Source organism: Rattus norvegicus, chromosome 10, assembly GCF_021556685.1.
Source record: "Rattus norvegicus strain SHRSP/BbbUtx chromosome 10, alternate assembly SHRSP_T2T, whole genome shotgun sequence".
NCBI lineage: Eukaryota > Metazoa > Chordata > Mammalia > Rodentia > Muridae > Rattus > Rattus norvegicus.
Window position 1 is genome coordinate 22,475,532 of NC_141543.1, and position 23,150 is coordinate 22,498,681.

Genomic DNA, 23,150 nt, shown 5'->3' on the forward strand with positions numbered 1-23,150 from the left:
CCATAGAAAGAAGAAAAATAATTTATTCCAAAAGATGTAGAAGTAAGAAATTCATCCTGAAAATAGAGTTTGGTGTACATCTGCTGGGGTAGAGCTTCTCTCGAGCAGGCACTCCTGACTGTCCCACTGAGTCTCATTTGTCTTGCAGCAATTCTTAAACACATCGCTGACTCTCATGTTGTGAGCAGGCAAGAGCCATATTCAAAGTGGCAGGCTTCAAGACAAGAGTAACAGATTTCCCAGAACAGCACCTTTTCTCTCAGTCGAGTGCAGAGACACATCTCAAAGTCAGCTATGCAGGCACATAATTCAAAGTGTAAAAAAGGTGAAGGAGAAAAAATACTGTATGCAGAGGAAGGCCTTCAAGTGTAAGGCAGGTAATGGCCGAAGTAGGCTGTCGAGGAAGGAGGTCGGTGTGCAGGTGATTCTGTATCTAGAAGGCTTCTAGCTGTGACCTGCAAAACAAAACAGTTCTAGTAACTTAAGGTCCACTAACACCTAGGTCCTTCACCCTCTTTCAAAAGAGCAGAAAGAGCAAAAGAGCTGGAGAGATGGCTCAGTAGTTAACAGCACTGGCTGTTCTTTCAGAGGACTTGGGTTCAATTCCTAGCACAGATAAAAAAGCTTACAACCATTTGGAACTCTAGTCCTAGGAGACCTGAGGCCCTCTTCAGGCCATTCAGGGCACTACATGCACATGGTGCCCAGACAATCACGCTGTTGAAAACATTCATACGTTCAGGATTTAAGGAAGGGAGGGAGGTGTAGGGACAGGGACAAGAACTAAAAGTAGCCAGGGTGACAGCATACATGCAGCAAAACACTGTACACATAAAATTTAGAAGTGGAGGGCGGAGAGCAGAGGAGAGTTAGAGGAGAAAGCAGGAACGCAGCCAAGCCTGCAACCCCAGCTACCCAGGAGACAAAGCAAGGAATCAGAAAGCTGGCCTCAGCAACTTAGTGAGAGCCTCTCTCAAAATAAAGAGTGAGCCAGGCAGTGGGCACACACCTTTACTCCCAACCCTTGGAACACAGAGGCAGGTGCGTGGGTCTGAGTTCTAGGCCAGTTTCAAACTAGTTCCACCAGTCGAGCCAGAGCTACACAGTGAGACACTGTCTCAACGACAGTAAAAAGTAGAAAGGAGGATTAGGGACATAGTATTAAAAAATTTCAACCAAAACTGGGCACAGTCCTAGCACCCAGGAGGCTCTGGTGGCAGATGCTGAACTTGAGGCCAGTCTGGGCGATGTAGTGGGACTGTCTCATCCTCTTCCCCATCACACAAAGTCAACCAGATCAATACTTTAAAAACTCAGATGAAGAACCGGCTTACTCATCTCATAGGTTTTGGTAGGTTCTAGAGCATGCCCAATTACCAATGACATTACTCTCATATAACTAACTACACAGACAGCAATGTGACTTGCCCAAAGCAGGAGACATGGAGCCGACTAACACAGAGCTGGGACTCAGCGAGTGCCTGTGCTTTTCACTTCCCTCTCAGAGCAGACAGCTGGATGTCAATATGGGCACCTCCTCTGCCTTTGCTGGCCTCCCGACTAGCAAGCTCCTTCCATGACATATCTGCAGGACTCCAGGCTACCTTTCAGGCTGTTCCCTGTTCTGACTACCCCAAGTCCAGGTGAGAACGACAATGCCAGCCATTTAAAGATGGCCAATGTTTAATGTCGGTATCTTCACGTGCTGGGCTGCTCAGTGGGAGCAGGACGTCCTTAAGGTGTCCAGTGGGGCTGGACAATGGCCCAACCTTTGAGAGGGCTGATGCTGGGTGGCAGTGGTGGCTCCACCAATAAAGCTGGGCTCACAACCAAAGAGACGAGTGTTTGCAGCTCCTCCAGAAGCCGAGCTTGGTTCCCGGCTGTGTACCTGGACACTCAAAGCCACCTTCTGGAGTCCCATTAAGCACCAGTGCAGGATACTGGAAACAGTATGCATTCAACTCCAGATTTAATGAGAGGAGGTCTGGGGCTGTGGCTCCCTCACAGACAGCTTGACAGACGACACGGACCCTCAGTTCAAGGCCCAGCACCAGAAGACACAGAGCAGAGTGGAATAACTCAAGGATGGTTTTTACAGTGCACAGGGAGAGGGGCACCAGGGTAAGGTGGCTGCTGTCAGAGCAGACTGTTCCTGTGGTCACTTTCTGTCCCGGGACTGTGCTGGCAGAACAGCTGCTCGGTGCACATCACAAAGCTGGCTGAGAATGCAGATGTTCCTGTGGGAATCTTCTATGAACGGCACACTGACAGCCTTCCTTACCCTCTGGACTTTTTAAGGGTGTATTTTCTTTTTACTTATGTGTATATATGTGTATCTGTGTGTGTACGCGGCCCTCTGTAAGAAGAGCATACACTCTTAGCTCCTGGACTATCTCACCAGTCTTGCTTTTGACTGTTTTTTTTGTTTTTTTGTTTTTTTTGTTTTTTTGTTTTTAAACAAAGAATCACAAAGGAGGGAAATGACCTTCACGTTTTAATAAACCCATAACTGGGAACTACTTCTTACTCAGCTTCACTCAGGCGTGGCTCTGTGGCTGGGTGAGCTAGGGAACATGGAATCCGCTCCATGATGTGGAAACAACTGGATGTGGATGGAGCTGGAACAATCGATGCAGAGTCCGCAGTACTGTGTCGTAAAACAAAGGAATCACTAAAGCAGCCAAGAGAAGACCCAAGAACAGTGATGGGAAGGGACCGAGACGAAAGTAACTTCAAAAGACCAAGGCCAGCTGGGCAGTGGTGTGCACACCTTCAATCCCAGCACCCAGGTGGATCTCCTGGAGTTCAAGGCCAGCCTGGTCTACAGGCTGAGTTTTGGGACAGCCAGGGATACACAGAGAAACCTGGTCTTGCAAACAACCAAAACCAAACAACCAAAACAAATAAACAAAAAAACAAACAAAAATGGCTAGAGTGAAGAAACCCATTCAAAAAAGGGTATGTGAATGAATGTCTCTGTCAGACTCTTCCAAGTCTTTATTTTAGACAAAATTTCAATCTATTCATTATTATAAAATGCAAAGGCAGTCTTGTACAACTACAAGACCAAGCCAGCCAGGAGCACAGGCGTTTAACCTCAAGGGAATGTAGCAAAAGAGTGGTTAACAATTAGAAAGCCATATGCATCTAGAGATGAAAGGACTCACTTAGAAACCGTGGTCAGGAGGCAAGCACAGGATCTGCAGGCTGAGCCCTGAAACATCCGAAGCGCTAAGAGCAAAGCCAGGGCCACACCGAGAGATGTGCCCTTGCTGACTTGCCTTCTAAGCGCAGTGAACTCAGAAGGGCAGAGAGAGGCAGACAAGCTAAGTGCACCACCAGGTTAAGAACACGGAAAAAGCAGCCTAGAACCTCCAGGTCAGGAGCAAAGCGAGGAGAAAGAAGGAAAGGCGGTCCCTGGTGCGCTATTAAGACTATTTACCTTAGGTCAAAGGAACAAGAGCTGAGCCACCACGGCCCAGAACTCCGCAAAGCTTCTAGGCAAATGGCAGTCTTTCTCAAGAAGTGCTCGGAGGCTGGAGACATGGCTTAGTTTTTACGAACACTGGCTACTTTCCGGAGTCTGGCTCCAGCACCCACAGGCAGCTCACCCCAGTGCCAGGGGATCTGATGCCCACTGCTGGACTACCCGGGCACTCCAAGATGTGATGCACAGACACACATGCACGCAGACATTCGTACATATAAAAGTAAAATAAGGGGTTGGGGATTTAGCTCAGTGGTAGAGCGCTTGCCTAGGAAGCGCAAGGCCCTGGGTTCGGTCCCCAGCTCCGAGAAAAAAAAAAAAAGTAAAATAAATATGTAAATAAATAGCTTTAAAAAGCAGGTCGAGAATATGGCTCAGCTCTGTTCTGACACTAACGTCCATTTAATTAGATAACACAGAAGAAGGAGTCTGATGACAAGTGACCCGCCACTCAGCCAGAGGACAAACTTTTGCACGCTGCCACTGTTTACCACCTGGACTCAGCATCGAATAAAACCTGCAGTGTTGTCAGCTTCCTCTTTGCTCTGTGCTGTTTGAGACAAGGTCTCACTCTGTAGCATAAGCTGGTCTGGAACTTGCTATATAGCCAAGGCCGGTTTTGAACTTAACATCCTCCTGCGTCTGAAATCAGTGCACACACAATTCCCAACCTTCACCGGCTGCTTGTCTCCCTCTCCCCAAGGCATTTAAAGACATTAATTTTCAATAGTTTAGCCACTTCTCCCCGTTGCTAGGTGCTATTAGACTAAGAATCTGGTCTGCCGACAGTCTGCCTGCGAGCTTACTGCCATGAAGCAGGTGCACAGGCGTCAGGACAAGTGGTGGTTTCAGCAGGTGGGTTGTCCCAGGGATCAACCCAGGTCTGCAGGCTCGGCAGCAGGTGCTTTTACCCTGTGCACCATCCCTCCAGCTAAACTACACTTAAAAGGGCAGGGTAATCACAGAACCTAAGAGAACTTACGGATGAATCCCCAAGGTACACGCAAAGAGAACAGTTTGCTCTAATTGTGCCCTTGTTCTTTAGACCATATATATTTTCAAACTACACTCTGCTCTTCCACTGTCTTTAAGTGGCTATGAAGTTCTGAGGAAGAAGCCACAGCAAACGCGCTGGCTGACTGGCTGGCAACATTCACGAGAAAGGGCAAGGGCATAGTCACCTCAGTGCCTGCACTGTGCAGCATGCCTTCATCCTCAAGGCCAGTGATACTTCAGATACCAGATGGTTTCATTTTTCAACTGTGGTCCAAACAGAGGATTGAGCTGCGCCAGAATCGCAATCAGCCAACTAAAATTCATGGGAGGAACAGAAGCAGAGAGCTGTGAAATCAGCTGGGACAACCATGTTCATATATGATGGAAAAACCACGTTAGTGCAACCTCACTGTAGCCCATCCCAACCAAGCCTTCACTACACACTGTTCTCCTGGGACCAGAGAACTCTTCCCTTTTCTTTTCTTTTGTGACTTCGTTTCAGACGACGATCCACCAAGGAGGGAGGCTCCATCACAGCCGAGTCTCTGCCTTTTCTCCATGACTTCATTACTGAACATCTGAGCTTTCCCAAATTCAAGACTTCTTTACCACCACCTCTGCTCACCTCCTCAGGTTGTCACTATCACAACTCCCAAGCAAAAGAGATTTACCTTCTCCAGTGTGCAGACATCAAAGTACTATTTGAGGGGTACAGTTAAGATCTGATTTCAGCCCAAGAGGTTCCTAGTCACCATCACGATAAAACATGACAAAGCATTTTGTGGGCCCCATCACAGGGAACCAAGCGAGCATTTACTCCTGCATCTAAATCACAAGGTGTGCCTCTGTACTGTCCACAAGTTACAGAGGAAATAAAGCACCTCACGCTTTCTCAGAAGCTAAAGCAGCACAGTTTTTTCTTTTGCTGTTCACAAAGTTCTGTATAAGCCATTTTACATCTGATAAGGTAATTCACAGGCCCAGTGACATCTGAGAGCCAGGCTAAGGACAAAAGCAGGGGATAACAAGAAGAGCAGCCTGCAGGTGTCTGGCTGTTCAACCATTCTGCCTTACTTACTGAACAAATATTTAATGAGCAATTACTAGGTCCCAGGCCCCAGCCGCACAGGGATGATGACACGTCGGTCTCCTCGGAGATCTTATGTAATATCGGACAGTAACCGCTCTAGAGAGAGGGAAAGCAGGGGAGAGGGATGGAATTGGGCTGAAAAGGTGGCTAAGCAAAAATGGAACATCTGAAGAGACCGGACTGATACCGAATCCACGCTGCCTATGGAGGGGAGAGGGAGGTAAGTGTTGGGGTGCAGCGTGCTGATAGACAGGCCCTAGAAGAATGAGTTTCCATGGCATAACCCCATGTTATCCATCTCTTGAATGTAGTTGACGGAGTTGCTTTCTGAGGAAGAGGAGACAGATAACCAAGGTAGTCTCCTCTTAAACTCCCATCCAAGAAGGGGACCAGCCAAACCCAACTAGACCTTTCTCAGGCTGGGCCTCTTCCTCCTTTGACTGCCATTTTTGGAATCCTTCCAATCATAAGACTAAGATCACCAATGGAGATCACCGACTCTAATCACCAATGGAGAGACTGCAGGAGAAGCAGCCAGCACAGCGTCAGGAGCTGCTGCCCACAGACACAAGGTGTGTGCAGCTCCCCAGCCCACAAAAGGTTGTTTTGTGATGAGAAACGTGATACAGAAGGAAACCAGGCCAAAACAGATACTTTAAGCTGACTCACTTTACAAACAAAGAGTTAATTCAGATGAGAGTCTCTGATCACCCTTAGAACTAGGGTATTAAATATAAACACAACACCAAGCCTATCAGTAAGGCTTCATACAGACAGACAGACACCACACACACACACACACACACACACACACACACACACACACACACACACACACACAGAGCAGTGGGGGAACGGACAACACAGCCGGACACTGCACTGCAGAAAGGCTCTGTGGCCAGAGAGTCATGGAAAATTCCACCCAAGCACAGGGCTTCCCTCTTTCCCAGCAGGAGAGGCAAGCTGCCTGCAGGGACAGCTCTGTGTTTCATAAGAGACTGAGCTAACTGGCAGCACTTAGAAACATCAAATTAAAAAGATAAATTAGAGCCCATGCTGTCCCCACCATCCTTCCTTAGCAAGAGCGTGTAGTAAGCAATTAAAACATCATCTTGGCGCTGGGCAGATGGCTCAGTGGTTAAGGGCAAACACTGCTCTTCAGAGGACCCAAGCTTGCTCCCCAGCTCACCACTGCCTATAACTTCAAATCCAGATACAGCGCCCTCTTCCGGTCTCTGCACTAACGTACACACAGACACAGACACCGACACAGACACAGAGCTCCCAGCATTTCAGGGTGTAGGGTGTGTGTGTGACCAGCCTCACACTGGTCATCTGGGAGCTCTTCTAAAAATCCTTGGGGCAGGACAGAAAGAGAGAACTAAATAAAGCACTGTAGAAAGGGAAAGGCTGGCGAAAACCTCGCACGAGTAGCACAACTGACAAAGTTTGCTGTGAAGACTACCTACATAGACACAACATTCCTTTTTTACAGAGATCTTTCAAATAAGAGCATTAAACTATGAATGAACTGCGCAGAAGGCCAAAGCATAGCTGACCTTTGACCTTTGCTTTAATCTTATCCCTTTCTTGGCTATAATCTGTGACTTCCTGTAGTTCTCACCAACAAGATCATGAGGTTTCTTTATGGTCAGAAATGTCTTAACCTCCCTGTGCTCAGAGCCACTCCGACCCTTGTGACCTACATACAGCTTAAGAACCATCTATGGTCTCATTGACTACTAGAAGCCTTTAAAAATGGCACCTCAGAAGCTACCAATATCAAATATATCACTATGGTTAAGACATAATCATGAGATACTGTCTCATGTAGCCCAGGCTGGCCTTAAACTCCTTTAAGTAGCCAAAGATGACCCATACCACCCTAGGTGCTGGGACCACAGGCTCATCCACCAGACACTGTTACTCCCCAGAAACTGCCTGGCAGCACCTGTTTCTTGATAAACACCAACTTTCCTTCATAACTGACTCATCCTAAAATCCTTCATGGGGGTTTGGCTATGAGCGACAAGTGAGAGGAGGCCTCTGAGGGAACTGCAGACACCTGCAGAAGGCAGTGTGGAGCTGTGTCTGTCTCGTGTGTGTGTGTGTGTGTGTGTGTGTGTGTGTGTGTGTGTGTGTGTGTGTGTCCACACTGTACTCACAGTTATGGAGCCTCAGGCAAAGGCAGGCTAAGTGACTCGTGGATGTTCACAATACTATGTAGGCAGAAGCAGGCAGCAGGAGACCAGAAATGAGGTCCAACTAGTGCTGAAGACTGGTCTGAGGTGCTTTAAGTGAGGACTCGAGTTTAGCTAGATCAAAACTGATAGTGGATTACAGAAGTAAGAATCCAGCCTCTGGTGCCTGTTCACAGGGAGAATAAGGATTAGAAGCAGGAATGAACGAAGGCCACTTTCTTGCTCAGGTTAGTCTCTGGAAGCTTCCAGAGTTTGACATACCTTACTTGTTCTGCATTTTTTGGAGGGATGAATCTCATTATTTTGACCCTGCTCGTTTCAAAGCCCTAGGGTCAAGGGAGCCTCCTGAGTAAAAAGTAAGTCACCATCCACCAACCATCCAGCTTGTAGCAATGGCATAATTTATTTTGCTTTTCCAAACTGTTTGGAAGAGCGACAGAGCCCAGGGCCTTGGGCACAATAAGCAAGTACTCAAACAAACACTGAGCTACAGTCCCAGTCCCCAACACTATTTTCAATGTTTCAAAGCAAAAGGGGGAAAAAAAAAACCAATCTCAACCCCCCACCCCAACCCCAATACGACCACAAAACAAACACAGGCTGTTAGGAAAATGCCTGGAGAAATAATACAGGCTATTTCAGTTGAAATTTTAGAGGAAACTCCCTCTCCAACCAGCTGAGTGAACTCAGTGCCTGCCTGCCCTTCTGGCTACCTACAGACTTAAAACTTCCCTTTAAAGCTGATAAACACGCGGAGCTTTGGAAGGCAGAAAAGCCGGCTGTGACCTGATGATGGGAGCGGTGGAGGAAGGGCCTGTGCTCTGGCCGAGACCCGGCTTGTTGTGTAACCAGAAGGAACGAACTGTACCCTTCCGCTTGCCCAAACTGTTCCACATGGTTCCACAGCCCAGAGGCCTAATAACCATCAACTGAGAGGCGCCTATGTGACCGCGGTGGCACAGCGACAACAAGAGGAGCTGGAGAACTAGGGTGGACCCAGGGCAAACATAAGCCCCTCTTTTTAGGGGGTTACTGGATTGAAAGTGGGGTCTATAGATGCTAGGCAAGCACTCTATCGCTGAGACTCGTTCCCAGACTTTCGTCACTGTTATTATGTTCTCCTTTGGGTTTTTGAGACAAGGTGTCTCTGTGCCCTGGCTGTCCTGAAACTCCTGTACACCAAGTTGGCCTCCAACTCAGAGATCGGCCTGCTTCTGCCCCTCTAGTGCTGGGATTAGAGGACTGCGCTACCACCCCTGCCCAGCTATTGTTATTTTTCATGTTAAGACAAGGTTGCAGTAAATTGCCCAGCCTGTTCCTGAACTCACTGTGTGGTTCAGCTGCCTAAAGTGGTCCCACCTATTCCACAGTTACTCTCAGGGGCCACGGTCATGTGGGACTCTGAGGATGCCAAGATGCTGGCTGAAGGGCCTGACCCACCAGGGAGGGCAGAGGAGTGCGCTCCCCACAGCCAGGCCAGTGCCTCCAGCTCAGCTGGGAGAATTCAAGTGCAGAGTACACTGCTCTGCACACGAGCCGCACCCAGCCCTCAAATAATCCTGTTCAGGGCTTCTGTTCCACATGCAGAAGAAAGAATAGGGAACATGGGTGCGGCCTAGCTCCCAGGGAGGCACAGGTGGGACTTCAACTTCCTTGTAGGCAGGGAAATCCGGTCAAGGATGGTTCCTCCATCCTCTGTCCTCCCAGCACAGGCAGCAACAGGAGTGACCTCTGCCGGTGGGTGACAGCAGAAACATATGCAAATGCCCAGGGCATCAAACCCTCTCCAATCCAATGACACAAACACTTTGAAAGGGAGGGACGCTACACTGAAGCTACCAGAAAACAGGGAGATTTGGTCCTGGACAGAATTGGATTTTCCCTCCAAGCTGCTGGAATGGCCCTAGGCAAGGGACCTTACAACCCAAGCTTGTCTCCCTTTGTAAAATGAAGCCAGCAGACTTGCCTCCAATGGAGTGTCAGAAATTAAAGAGGTAATAGGGGTTCTTGCAGTGGCTGGCAGGTCCTTGGCTTTTCTTTATCAGTGAGACAGCTTCAGATGTGCCCGAGCCACAGAAGGGAGTACAGAGATTTACTTTGGAGCTCCTCAGAAACTGTGGCACCGGGCCGTTAGCAACCTCTGCACCCCTGGCCCCACAGTCCATAGATGTCTAAGGTATCCCCCACACCTCCCAGGCGCCCTCTAACATAACAGTGCATGTAACAGGTGCCCCTATAGATGGCATCGTACCAGATAGTAGGCTCAAAGACAGGGAGGGGCATGAATGTTCCTGGGTGGAGACCTGAGGTAATCAGGTAACTTCTGAAAAGGAACTTGTCAAAAGCTGCCACTGCTCTCCGAGAGTGGCAAGGAGATACTATAGAATTCTCAGACTGACCCTTAAAATGAGCTTGACTTTTTTTTTTCTCTCTCTCTCTCTCAGAGGACAGAGCTGAGGAGACACTGACGGAGCGGGCTGGAGGCCACTGGGTAGGTGTGAGAACACTGCGAGAAGCTCCTACTGCGGAGCTGGAAGTCCTTGGCCTGGCAGTAACTTTTTTTGCAGCTTTTGCAACATGGAACCAGGAACTCTCCCCAACCCATGGGGAGCATGGGCTCCAGAGACTGGCACAGGGGCACCCTGCCCTCCTGACTGCCATCTGGATCGTCCACTGCCGGGCAGCTCTAAACCAAGTTAGGCCTGGCTTGATCAATGAACATGGCTCCCTCATAGCTGACCCCCCTCCCCCAGTGGCATCTGAATCCTATCTAGGGTTTTCCTTTCTTGGCTATTCTCCCTCCTTCAGACGGTTTCCCTCTAGTACTGGGCATGGAACCTAGAACTTCTTGCATACTAGATGAATGCTCTGCCACTCAGGCACAACTCTATAACCACTGAAGGGTGAGCAGAGCTAGGAAGACGGCTCTGGAGGTGGCAGTGGTGGCTGCCCAGCCTGACAGCCTGAGTTTGGCAGAGCCCCTCCCTCCAGGATCAGAAGCCACTCCGTGTTGTCCTCCAACCCCCAGCTAAAAAAATAAAAGGTAGGGAACTAAAGGGTCAAAGGGATTACACACGAAGGGGATGCTGCTGCTGGCTTTCAAAAAAAGGGCCAAATGGAATGTGAGTGGTCCGTAGGGCAGGGCGTTGGCTAGCCATCAGCCAGTGAGGAAACAGGGACTTCAGTCTTATTACCACAAAGAACTCAATTCTGGCATAGCCCGAGGGCCTGGCAGAGAACACCAAGCTCCAGATGAGAAGACACAAACATGTTTTCTATTAACTGGCTGCCAACCTTACCACTGTGGCCCCTTTGCTACCACAGGAATACGCCCTAATTTTGCCAATTTTAAACTTGAAATCTCTTCCCTTTCTTCCCCCTAGGACTTCAAGACAACTCATTTTTCTAAATTCGGCCTTTCAAACCAAAGTTTCTAAGGAGCCCTTTGTTGTGCTAAGGATTGAAATCGGGGCCTCACAATACGAATGGAGCACAACCCCAGCCCCAACAACCCCCTTATCTGACATATTATAATGGGAAAGATTCTAATATACGCCTCCATACTGCAGGTAACGAAACACGCTGGGCCTTGCACTGTGGTCTCCGTCCCCCACTCATAACCATCATAAATGTGCCTAGGAGAGAAATGAAGCAATTCTCAGATGGCAAATTAAATGATGGTGGCTCTCCAGGGAGGAAGAAGGCTCTCCAGGGGCTCTCTGCAGCTCCACAGGAGCCTGGCCTTTCATCTGCAGACCTCGCCAGACTGAGAAACACCAAAGCCCAGGGCCGACCAGGAGCAGAGGGTCTGAGAAACCCAAATGTCACTTAAGAACGTTGGAACCCCAAAGCCTTTTATTATGAATCATGAATTAATCAGACAGAGGGACGACTGGTAAGATGGCTGAACTACTTGTTGCCAAGCCTGACAACTTGAGTTTGATGTCCACAACCCATAGGGTGGAAGAAAGAATGGATCCCTGAGGACTATCTTCTGAGTTCCACACACCTGCTCTATCCCAGATAAGTAAATTAAACATGTGTTAACAAAAGGTGGTGGCACTGTGTGCTTGACAGTGTGCATGTGTGCGTGCGTGCATGCGTGCATGTGTGTGTGTATTACTTGGATGGCTTAGCAGTTAAAGGCACTTGCTGCTCTTCCAGAGGACCCAAATTAAGTTCCCAGCAACTATACTGTGTGACTAACAACCACCCTCCTGTAACTCCAGTTCCAGGGTATCCACTGCCCTCTTCCGGCATCCACAGGCAATGCACTCCTGTGCATGAACACACATGAACACACATGAACACATGCACACACATTTTTTAAATTAAAAAGTATGTTAATATGGTCTTAAAGAAATTTAAAAATCACTGACATTCAGCTAATATTGTTTAAAAGACAAGACAGGAACAAAAATCTAATTAAATAATCAAAACAATAAAGTAGCCTAAAGCTAGCATGCTAATAATTATATTGATTTTATATATTTAGAAGATATTCATAAGATAAAGACTGCTGGGTGTGCAGAGCCGCCGGCCTGCAATGCTAATACTTGGGAGGCTGAAGCTCTGTTAGCTCAAGGCCAACCTGGAGTATGTAATTAGACTTGTCTCAACAAACCAAAACTAAATTAAACTGAAAGGCAAAGGCCCCCAGCATTGACTAGGTCTACAGACTGAGTTCCAGGCCAGCCAAGGCTATACAGTGAGACCCTGTCTCTAAAAGAAAAAAAGGATCAACGACAGAAGACACAGTCAGGAAGGAAAATCATACATATATAGCAAAAACTATTTTGAATAAAAAAAAGTAAAAAAAAAAAAAAAAACAAAACCCAAAACAAAAAACAATGTAGCAAGGAAGTTCTCCAAATCTGGCAGAGCATGGAGTGGAAGCGCATGCCTGTGATGCTAGAACTCAGAAGGCAGAGGCAGGAGGATCAGGAGTTCACTGGCCAGCCTTGGCTACCCACTGAGACCCTCTCTCAAAAGCCAGAAGCAGCAAGGAAATGGTACAAACGCTGAAAGCGTGGCTGAGCCGTGGAGTGGGCTCGACCCCTGGATTCAATCCTAGCACTAACCAAGAAAAGACAACTGGGACTCGGGCTGCAGCGACTGCCTGTCTGTAGTGGGAAGCACAGCCGGCCCTGACCCTTTCAGTGCCAGCAGCCTAGAGGAGCAGTAGTGCCTAAATGCTCTGCCTAGTACTGTGGGAAGTCTGCAGACCCAAGGCCCACCTAACAGGTCTACAGGGTCTCCTACAGGACTCCCATGGGTCTCCTAACTTTGCTTACCACAATTTTGCCAGAAATCCAAACCTCCCAGGTTCACCCCTCACGATCTAAACCTCATTCCCTTGAGGCTGGAGTGAGCTCTGCATGGAGGTGTGCGTAGGCCCCAGCTCAAACTCTAGCAGTGCAGAAACAAAACCACCCAGGCTGTTCCAAGTCTCATCACTCCCTCAACCTCTCTCCTAAGTCCCCGCCCAAGGTCTCCGTAGCTCTAATTACCCGCCTCAGTCACTTCTCCTTTCTGGTATTTTCCATTGCTTCCAGGTGACGCTGGCTCCTCCCCCACTTCTCCCAAGCTCTCTCAAGCAGAAAGCTGACTACTCTTGGGCAATGAGGTCAGAGACCTCTTTGCTCCCCCTGTGTGACCTTCAGACAGTTCCACTCCACCTTGTGCAGAAGGGCTCCTCTAGAGAGCATGCAGCTGGTTTTCCACCAGTCAACCCTTTGGCTTTCACAGCCCAGCCTCCTGATGTAGAGGCTGTGCTATGTGGCCCTTCTCAGTCACATTTCACCTAAACAGCAATCCCACCTCAGTTCTGTGGGTCCTGCTCTAATACATCCAGTAAGCCCTGGACCACAGATAACCAACCTTACACACACACACACACACACACACACACACACACACACACACACACACACCTCCCTATGGGAACACCGAAGTTCCCATATACTGAAGCTGGGAACAGAAAGAAAATCAGCAAGACAGGACACACCACAGTGAAAGATACCAGATCTCTCCTAAGGGAATCAAGACCAAGACTAATGTTTTGGGGCTGCAGCTGATCTTGAGTGACTGGAACTATGGCAAGCAGAGGCCCAGGGAAGAGAGAAAAGACTATGCCACATATCAACATGGGTACTGCTCCAGTTTCTCTTTTTCTTCTTCTCTCTCTCTATCCCCTCCTTGAGGTCAGGGTTTCTCAACTCAGACACTACTGAGTAAGTTCTGGACCACAAGCTTATTTACAGGAACAAGAGAGAAGTGTCCTGGACAGAACATAATGTTTACTTATAAAGATGCCAATGGGAGTGCCAATGCAGCACCTCCCCAAGAACACATCTACAAGGTGCCGGGCTTCTGTGACTCCCACTCATGCAAACTGGAAATCAGGAAGACAGTCGGGAGTGAGGTGCACAGGATACTTGGTGAGACGGAGGAATTAACTACAGTGCATGGTAATGTACTGTGTTTATGTCTGATGTGGTTACAGAATGAACTACATTTGCCTCAAAATAATCTGAGGTAGAAGAGAACCTGAGAGGGTGAAACAGGCTTGCCTGTAAGTTGGTGATTTTTGAAGGTTGCAAAGAGAGAATACAGTGAGTTTAGAATGTCAAGATCAGGCTGAGCATGAATTTTTAATCCCAGTGCTTACAAGACAGAGGCAGGTGAGTCTCTGAGTTGAGGCTAGCGCGGTCTACATGGTAAATGCCAAGGCAGACAGGGATACAGGGAGCCGCTGTCTGTCTGTTGTTGACACATGAACTTGTTCTTTCCCCTGCGGCTAGCTACTGTAGGAATACCATTCCATTTGGTCTATGTCAGACTTTCACGATAGAGGCTAAGCCATCAGCTGGAAACCCTTTTAGTCTCTAGCCGAAACTACCCAAAAGGTGAAGAGAAAACTTCAGCCAGTGCCACCAACGAGCTTAGTGTTGGCACAGCCTGGCACCTTGAGATCATTTAGTACCCGTAGGACATTTTACAGAAACCTAAAGCCTTGCTTAGGACTCACTGAAGGGGTGTACAGAAAGCCAAGAGTCTTAGCAGTAAACTCTCCTCACTACACATTTCCTTAAAACCTTAGTGCAGAAGCCCAGTGTACCAGACAGTGTAGGTGCAGAGGCAGAGGGGACCAGCCCTTCACCCCAGCATGGACTGGAATTGCTGTTTTGTGCTCATGGCTACATGAGTCAAGTTCCAGGGGTCTGGAAAGCTCTCCATGAGAAGAGAATGTGTGGACACAGTAGCTCATGCCTATAACCCCACATTTGGGAGCACCCTAGTTTCATTTCTGCCACTGTGATAAAAACCAGACAGAAGCAAGTTAGAGGGGGAAGGGTTTGTGTGGGTCTTGATTCCAGGGCACAGTCTATTATGGCAGAAGAGTCAAGGCGGCAGGAACTGTAAGCGCTAGTACCAGCCAGGGAGGGAGGGAGGGAGGGAGAGAGAGAGAGAGAGAGAGAGAGAGAGAGAGAGAGAGAGAATATGAGTGAGTGAGAGTGGGTGTCTATGTGCTTCCGTGCAGGGAGAGTCTTCCTGCCTCAATTAACCCAAGAAATTTCCCATGGGCCATCTGCCAACCCAACCCAAATAATTCCTCACTGAGACTCTATATCCAGGATATTCTAGAGCATGTGTCGAGTTGACTAAACAGAGAGACTGAGGCAGGAGGATTGTGCGAATGTGAGGACATAGTAAGTTCCAGACTATCTTGGCTGTAGTGTGGGGTCTTGACAAGAAAGAAAGTGAATGGGGACATTCCTAAAGGGGCAGCTTTTCTGTGGTGTGTGCGCCCCACACTTCAGTTGTTTAACAAAGAAGAAAATCATGTCCCTTCAAACAGTTCTCGGTAGTTATCTGCTCCAAGAGTTGATTAAATTCCGGGTTTTTTTCCCCATATTCTACAGGAAAGGAGAGAGTAGAGTGTGGAGAGCTGTGAGACACGTCTTTCAGATAGCTCAAGGACGTTCTGCCGTTTCTCCATTCATGGAGACGGAAGAGCAGCATCCCACCGTGGGCTGAAGGGAAAAGCTACCCCACACGTATGGAGTCAGCTTTCATCCAAGATAGATCCAAGCCACTCAGACAGAGGCGAATTAGTGTTCTTAAATACAGCTCATAATGACTTAAAAAAAAACTATCTTTACTCTACCTTAGTATAATCCTAGTTCTGCTTCTGTTCATCAGATAAACAAGTGTCTTAAGGAGGAATATGTAGGGGTTGGGGATTTAGCTCAGCAGTAGAGTGCTTGCCTAGCGAGCACAAGGCCCTGGGTTCGGTCCCCAGCTCCGAAAAAAGAAAAAAAAAAAAAAAAAAGGAGGAATATGTAGACGTGTGCACCTTTCAATCCCAGACCGTGGGGGACAGAGGCAGGCAGATCTCTGTGAGTTTGAGGCCACCAGGGACCACATAGTGAGACTGTGCTCAAGGGAAAAAGTAAAATTAAATGTATACATTTAGTAACATATGTTTATTTAATGATTATATTTGTTTGATATAATAATAAAACAAAAAAATGAAAGAATGACTTTATTTAGGGATGGGGACTCAGGGATTACAAGGCCCTGGGTTCAGTCTTCAGTACCACACCTCAAAAAATTTCTTTAAAAAGCAGGTTAGAGACAGAGATGGCTCAGCAGGTAATAGCTGTTAAAAAACAAAACAAACAAACAAAAAAAAAAAAAAAAAAAAAAAAACAACCAAAAACCATACTTCACATTTAGCCCGGTAGTGGAAGTCCCCAATCAGAGGATCTGTATGTGTGATAATGATGAATGTTTTTAATTAAGGAAAAAGATATGACGCTCGTGTGAGATTGTAAGTAAAATGAGTAGACTTAAATAAATACTTCACAGTAGTAAGATATGAAATAGTATAATTATAGGCTCCAGATAACTGTAAGCATTACATTCGCAGCAATTAAATTACATTGTACTCCTTCCTGTCTTCAGTTCTTACCTAACACACTGGGCGCTTGAAAATGTGAAATTCTGAGCATATCCAATCTGAGGATACTATTTGTAGATGTTAAACACATATTAAGTGCTGGTGACACAGAATGTGTCAGTTACTGCTTTTAAGAACAACCATGTGCAAGAGACAAGATACTTACAAGAGATAGCAGCAAACGGAACAGGTCACCAACATGGTGATGATAACTCTAGAAAAAAAAGAAAAGGCCGATGTTAGACACCAGTGGGCACGCAGACCTTGCAGAACAATTGTACACTCCTTCCTGCTCTCCCGGACTGTGGGAACACATGCTGCATACCGAGACAACGGACCTGCACTTGTCCCAGCATCCATTGCATCACGGTGTGCCCCGGGGTAGTAAGGGCAGGTGTAAGTACATAATCGAACACGTGTGTTTAGGGAATATGTTGATACCACAGTTTGATCAGAAACTGAGAAGTCTGGACCAACAACTCATTTTGGCAGAGCTAAAACTATGCTCACTAGCTGGACCTCTGCCTGTCTCTATTTATTTATAAAGAGTTGGGGCTCCGGCCAGCTGAGTTTCAGCATTTCTAAAGCAGAACTCAACTCGGTCAACCCTGCTCTTGCAGAGGACTCCAGTTCAGTTCTCAGCACTCACAGTTGCCCTTAACTCCAGGAGATCTGACACCTCTGGCCTCTGTGGGTACCCACAAACATGTGCATATACACACACGTAAACACACACACACACACACACACACACACACACACACACGCACAAACACACACACACACACACACACACATGCACACACACAAATTTTAAAAATAAAATCAATCTTTAAAAATCTCAATTAAAAACCAAACAATAGAACTCACTATCCCCTCTCCAACCCCCACTCCTCCGAATCTTAGTACCCAAGGCCAGGGTATGGCTCAGTGGTAGAGCAAGCACAGGGGAAAGCTAGGGTCCAATGCAGACACAGTACTCCTCGTAAGCACTGTCATTTCCCCCAACTAATCTGCTCTTAACTCTCATCTCCTGCTCCAGCCTCCTCTGCACTCCCACCCACACCGTGGATCTGACCTTCAAAGCCTCTCTCTCCCTCTCTCTCCCTCTCCCCCCCCACCCCCCAGTGGATTTCTTTCTTTCCATTCTTTTGCTAGCAAGAAAATCCACTGCTTTGGTTTGCTTAACTTATTCCAGGCAGATTCAAAGCTTTCTTCCAGTCCTCTTATTCTCTCCACAGTCACTCAGATTAATCTTTCAGAAATATCCTTTCATTATACTCTTCACAGAGTCGGTTTGCCACAGCCTGATTGCCACACCCTGGGAGCAAACCAGACAAACAAGGAATGCCAGCTTATCTTTGCTAAGCAGTGTGTGTTCCTGCGGTCCTGCGCTTCTGATAGCTGGTACTGATACATTCTTTCACCCCACAGATCTACCTGAGCACCCAGGGTACATCAAGCTCTGGAGAAGTAGCCATGAATTAAACTGACTTAAAATGGCTACCCTGGTAGCTGGAGCGATGGCTCAGGGGTTAAGATCACTGGCTGCGCTTTCAGTGGACGCAGGTTTGGTTCCTGGCCCTCACATAATAGGTTCACATAGTGGTTCACAGACACATATAATAAAAAGTAAGTTTTTTAAAAAAATGTTTTTTTTTAAAAGTCTATCCTGCCCTTCCCTGGGAAGCTTACAGGCTGGAGAGGAGGGGAGAGCGGACCACACACAGATGAACAACAGACAGACAACAATCGTCATGAGCATGTTGAAGGATCAGTGGCTGTTGATCTCAGAAAACAATGTGGGGAAGGAAGACAGATGTGCCAGGGCTGTGGCAATGTTAAACAAGTGTGATGGGGCCTTGGCAAGTGATGGGGTCTGACTGCAGACTTGAGTGTCCCCAGCAATGAGACACCAAACTCCGGCATGAGCTGAGGAGGGTCTAGGGGGTTCAGAGGAAGGAGCCTGGGCGGCCGAACAGACAAGCAAGACCTGCCTGGGAAGCAGGAGGTAAGGTCGAAGAGGTACATCTATCTATCTCACGGCCTTTGCAAGGCCTCTGCCCAAAAGGTTATCAGGAGGGAGCAGAGGAAAACTGGTAAACTCTGGCCTGATTTCTGCCTTGATCTCCCCACCGGGTTGAAGCAGGCTGGGGAGATGGAGGCAGAGTGATGAAAAGGCAGACCAATCGAAGTGTGAGGTAATAAAGGCTGAGGGTGCGGCACATGGTGAGGCTTGCAGCAGTGTGGGTAGCAAATACTGGTCAGACTCTCAACGCCTTTCATTTTAATCATGTGAGTGAGGGTGTGCACATGAGTGCAGATGCCATGGAAGCCAGAGGGTTTAGAGGGCCTGAGGCTGGAGTTACAGGTGGTTCCGACCTGCCCCACGTAAGTACTGAGAACTGAACTCTGGTCCTCTACAAGACAGCAAAAGCTCTTGACTGCAAAGCATCTCTCCAGCACCTCTAGATGCATTCTGGAGACAAGAAACATGACAGCTATGCAACAAATTAAGAAGCTGTGTAGCCACTTGTAATCTAGGCCCCTCACCCAGCTGGCTATGGCAGCCTGTGCCAGTGATTCTAGCGCTTGGAAGGCCGAGGCAGGAGGATGGCAAGTATGAGGTTAGCCTAGGCTACATTAAGATGGACAGACAGAAGGCCAGCCTTCCAACTCTTCCTTTTAACCCTTTATTCCGAAGGCAGGTGCCTTGACCACAACCCCAACACATGTGTAAGAGTCTCGGTGCCAAGTTCCTGCTCATCCTCTCCTGAGCCTAGCCTAGAATCTCTGCTGTCTCCTCTCTTCCCCAAAAGAGATCTCAGAGAACACAAACAGCTGAGGAGCCTTTGTATTACACACCTCATATTAGCTGCCACAGAAAAACATTCCCCTTAGAACTGCTCCAGGGGCTGGAGAGATGACTCAGCGGTTAAGGACACCGACTGCCCTCCCAGAATTCCCGAGTTCAATTCCCAGCAATCACATGGTGGCTCACAACTGCTGTAATAGAATTTAATACCCTCTTCCAGTGTGTCTATAGACAGCTACAATGTACACCTATACATAAAATAAATTCTTTAAAACAAAACAACTGCTCCATAGGAGCTAGGCAGGAGTGGGGAGTCCTAAGCTGCAAATCATTTTCATGTCTTAGCAACTTTACACAACTATAAACACACGTTCACACGCACTCATAAGGCAAACATGTATAAATCTATTATGACATATGGCCTTGGTATGTGACCTCTTTAAAAAGATTTATTTTAAGCTGGGCAGTGGTGGCCCACTTTAATCCCAGCACTCAGGAGGCAGGGGCAGGCAATCTCTGAGTTTGAGGCCAGCCTGGTCTAGAGAGAGTTCCAGGACAGACAAGGCTACACAGAGAAACCCTGTCTCGAAACAAACAAGCAACAAAACAAATGATTATATTTTAATCATGTGTGTATATGCATGCATGCACACAAGTGCACGAGCCCTCAGAGGCCAGAAGAGTGAGCTGGGATTCCCCAGAGATAGAGTTACATGGGTAGCTGGTATTGAACTCAGGTCCTCTGGAAGAGTTCTAAATGCTCTTAACATGCCATGGTGGGTAAGGGGGGATGGGAGAACAATTTGTGGGGTGGTCAGACACGGCAACAAACACCTTTACCCCCTGAGGCCACCAGCCAGCTTTTCATATGTGACTTTCTATATTCTACACACTCCAAAATGTTGATGGGGGGAAAAAAAAACCAAACTGGAGCTGACATAAGCCCTGGTCTACTAATTCCTGCGTGATCCTCCACATCTGGGAAAGAGGGCTTGCAGCTTGTGGTGAATCTGTGGGCTCCTAAAGAGAAAGGTGTGCTCCGGACAGCAGGCACAGACCGGATTTTGTCCTACCATGTGCCACTGCAGAAAAACATCCAAACAATTGCAAGGGGCTGGCTCCCCACTTCCCACACATTCAGCAGGGGCCTGTTCCAGCCAGTCACCTTCTTGCTGTCTCATCAGGTCCCAATACCCAGCCTCAACAGAGAAGTCCTCTGTTTCGCTCCCTTCTTGCATAGTTCCTTATTTCCTGAATGAAAATCTCCTAATCCCACAAGTCAGAAATGCTTTCCTGTATTAAATATTCAGTTCAGCGGCACTGGGGGTACAGCTCAGTGGCAGAGTGCTTGTCTAGAAGGTGGGAGGCTCTGGGTTCACTTCTTAGCAAACCCCACCCCCATTCCCCACTCTCACCACACACAGACACAGGAAAAAAATCATCAGAGTTCGTTAAGCAGGCTGGTTCTTGTATAATTAAAAACAAAACAACAACAACCTTATAATTAAAAAAAAAAAAAAAACAACCCTTTGACTTACAATCTTTTGGGGAGGAGGACGTAGCAGGGACCTGGTATTAATAAACCCTAAAATGTCCATGTTTCAAAAAAACGTAAGAACACGGAAAAGCTGACTAAATCGTCCAAGGACACCAGAGCTCAGTCATCTTGGAGCAGTGATTCCTAAACTGTAAGCCTGTATAACTCCCAGGATGCACCATTGCAAGACTTGCTCAATCTGCCAAGAGCAAGAAACGCAAGGATTGCAGTGGAGCCTGACTGTGGTGAGCATCGGGGGTTTCATTACTCTGCATAATGGGAGTAGCTGCACCAGACGCCAAGGATGGAGAGAACAGTTTTAAGAGAGGTGTGGTCCAAACCAGGAGTGTTAATCAGAGCTATTCTGGGGATGAGGGCCAGAAAGACAGACAATGGTGGAATCAAACAGGGTTGGTTTAAACACAACTGAGGCATTTTGTCTTTAACACCAAGAGGGAAAAAAAAAGGGGGGGGGGTAAATGAATTCAATTAATACAAATTGCTTCGATAACTCCAGAACCCAGATGTCACATCAGCTGCTATAAACTGAAGATGATCCTGTAGAACTCTTATCAAGAGGTGGATCTTGACATTTATAAATGACAGAAACCCATCTATCAATTTTCCTCTAAAAAGCCATTTATTGGGGACCTGGAGAGATGGCTCTTTGGTTAAGAACACTTGTTCTTCCAGAAGATCTAGGCAAGTCCCAGCACCCACGTGACAGCTCATAACCATCTGTAACTCCAACTCCAAGGGATCCAAAGCCCTCTGTGGGCATTGCACGCACGTGATGCCCTTACATACGTGCAGCCAAACATACATAAAAATAATAGACGAATCTTTAAAAGTGTTTTCTTAGGCTAAGAGAAAAAAAATTTTTTAAAGTCAGTGTATTCCAGACTGTAATAGAAGCCATCATCACAAAACAGTAAAACTTCCTCTAATCAAAATGTCTCACTCGATATACATTGTCCACGAGGTGCTGTGAACCTAAACACTATCTACCCACCACTTAGTGTCTAATCCATTAAAGCAAGAGACGTTTCTGACACACTGCTACTTGAGTACAAGTGTCACCTCCACATGATCTTGAGTTGAGAGGGAAAAAATTGCACTTAATTCAAAAGAGGAACTAGAAAGAGGGTGTCCCAGGCTCCTCTGAAGAGGTCTGTTTTACACTGCAATACAGAAGAAAACCTTAGGTTGGGGAATGAAAATCTATCTTGGCCAACCACTGTAAATACTCGTTTACAAGCAAGGGCAGGAGCCCTGGAAGGTATGACGCAGAGGTTTCTAAACAATACCTTCGGTTCTGAGTGATTTAACCTCACTTAGACCGGGCTCACCCAGTCCTGGGTTGGGCCCACTAGAAACAAAGGCTGAGCTTAACGCTATGCAGCAAGCTTGTCAGAGTCCGCAACTGCGACAACATGGGGGCAGAGAGGGAGATTTCTGTTCTCAAATCCCTTTCTTTGAAGTTTAGGCAAAAAGCCTCCCGTGCATGAAAGACAGGGCCAAAGCAGCGAGAGTGCCTTGGGAGGCACCCTAACTTCTCTTCAGTCGATGTGCACGCTTTTGGTACATCAAGACAAAAAGCGTTCCCTAAAATTCACTTCCGGGAGGGGCTGCCAAAGGTGACCTCAACCTCTGGCCAGGGACACTGACAGGCTCTCAGGAGCGCATGCGGTCCTCCCCTCTGTGGTCCACCCCGCCTCATCCTCCGCCGTAGTCCTCCACACACGATCCTTCTCTCCATGATCCTCCCACCCGGGTCCTCCGCTCCCCACCACCTCGGGCCTGGCGCACTTACCCCCGGTTAGGACCCTTGGGGATAAACCAGGGCACGAGGAGGCCCACGAAGCCCCAGAACACGCTCATCACGATCAAAGGCACAGTGAGGCCGTGGTATGCCATGCCTGCGACCCCGGAGCCGAACCAGTCCACCGCCTCACTCTCGTCCCACCCGGAAGTGTCAACAGAGGCTCACGTGACCGGCGCGCGAAAGCCCCACCCCCTGCGCTCGGCGTAACTCGCCCGTCGGACTCCGCCCCTTGGA

At 47.7% G+C, this 23,150-nt stretch overlaps 1 protein-coding gene and 1 long non-coding RNA gene across 2 annotated transcripts; one reads left to right on the plus strand and one right to left on the minus strand.

The window, feature by feature from the left end:
• Positions 1-23,108, minus strand: Atp6v0e1 (ATPase H+ transporting V0 subunit e1). The gene is made up of 4 exons (NM_053578.3): positions 22,905-23,108; positions 16,906-16,953; positions 4,669-4,796; positions 1-455 (listed from the first exon to the last, which is right to left on the minus strand). Exons 1-3 carry the CDS (start codon positions 23,006-23,008, stop codon positions 4,703-4,705), a joined length of 246 nt encoding a protein of 81 aa, NP_446030.3. The 5' UTR covers positions 23,009-23,108; the 3' UTR covers positions 1-455; positions 4,669-4,702.
• On the plus strand, positions 5,617-11,826 carry LOC120095059 (uncharacterized). Its single transcript, XR_015631513.1, has 4 exons — positions 5,617-5,793; positions 5,885-6,145; positions 10,219-10,265; positions 11,344-11,826. It is a non-coding gene; the product is annotated as an uncharacterized LOC120095059 (long non-coding RNA).
• Positions 23,109-23,150: the final 42 nt, after the last annotated feature.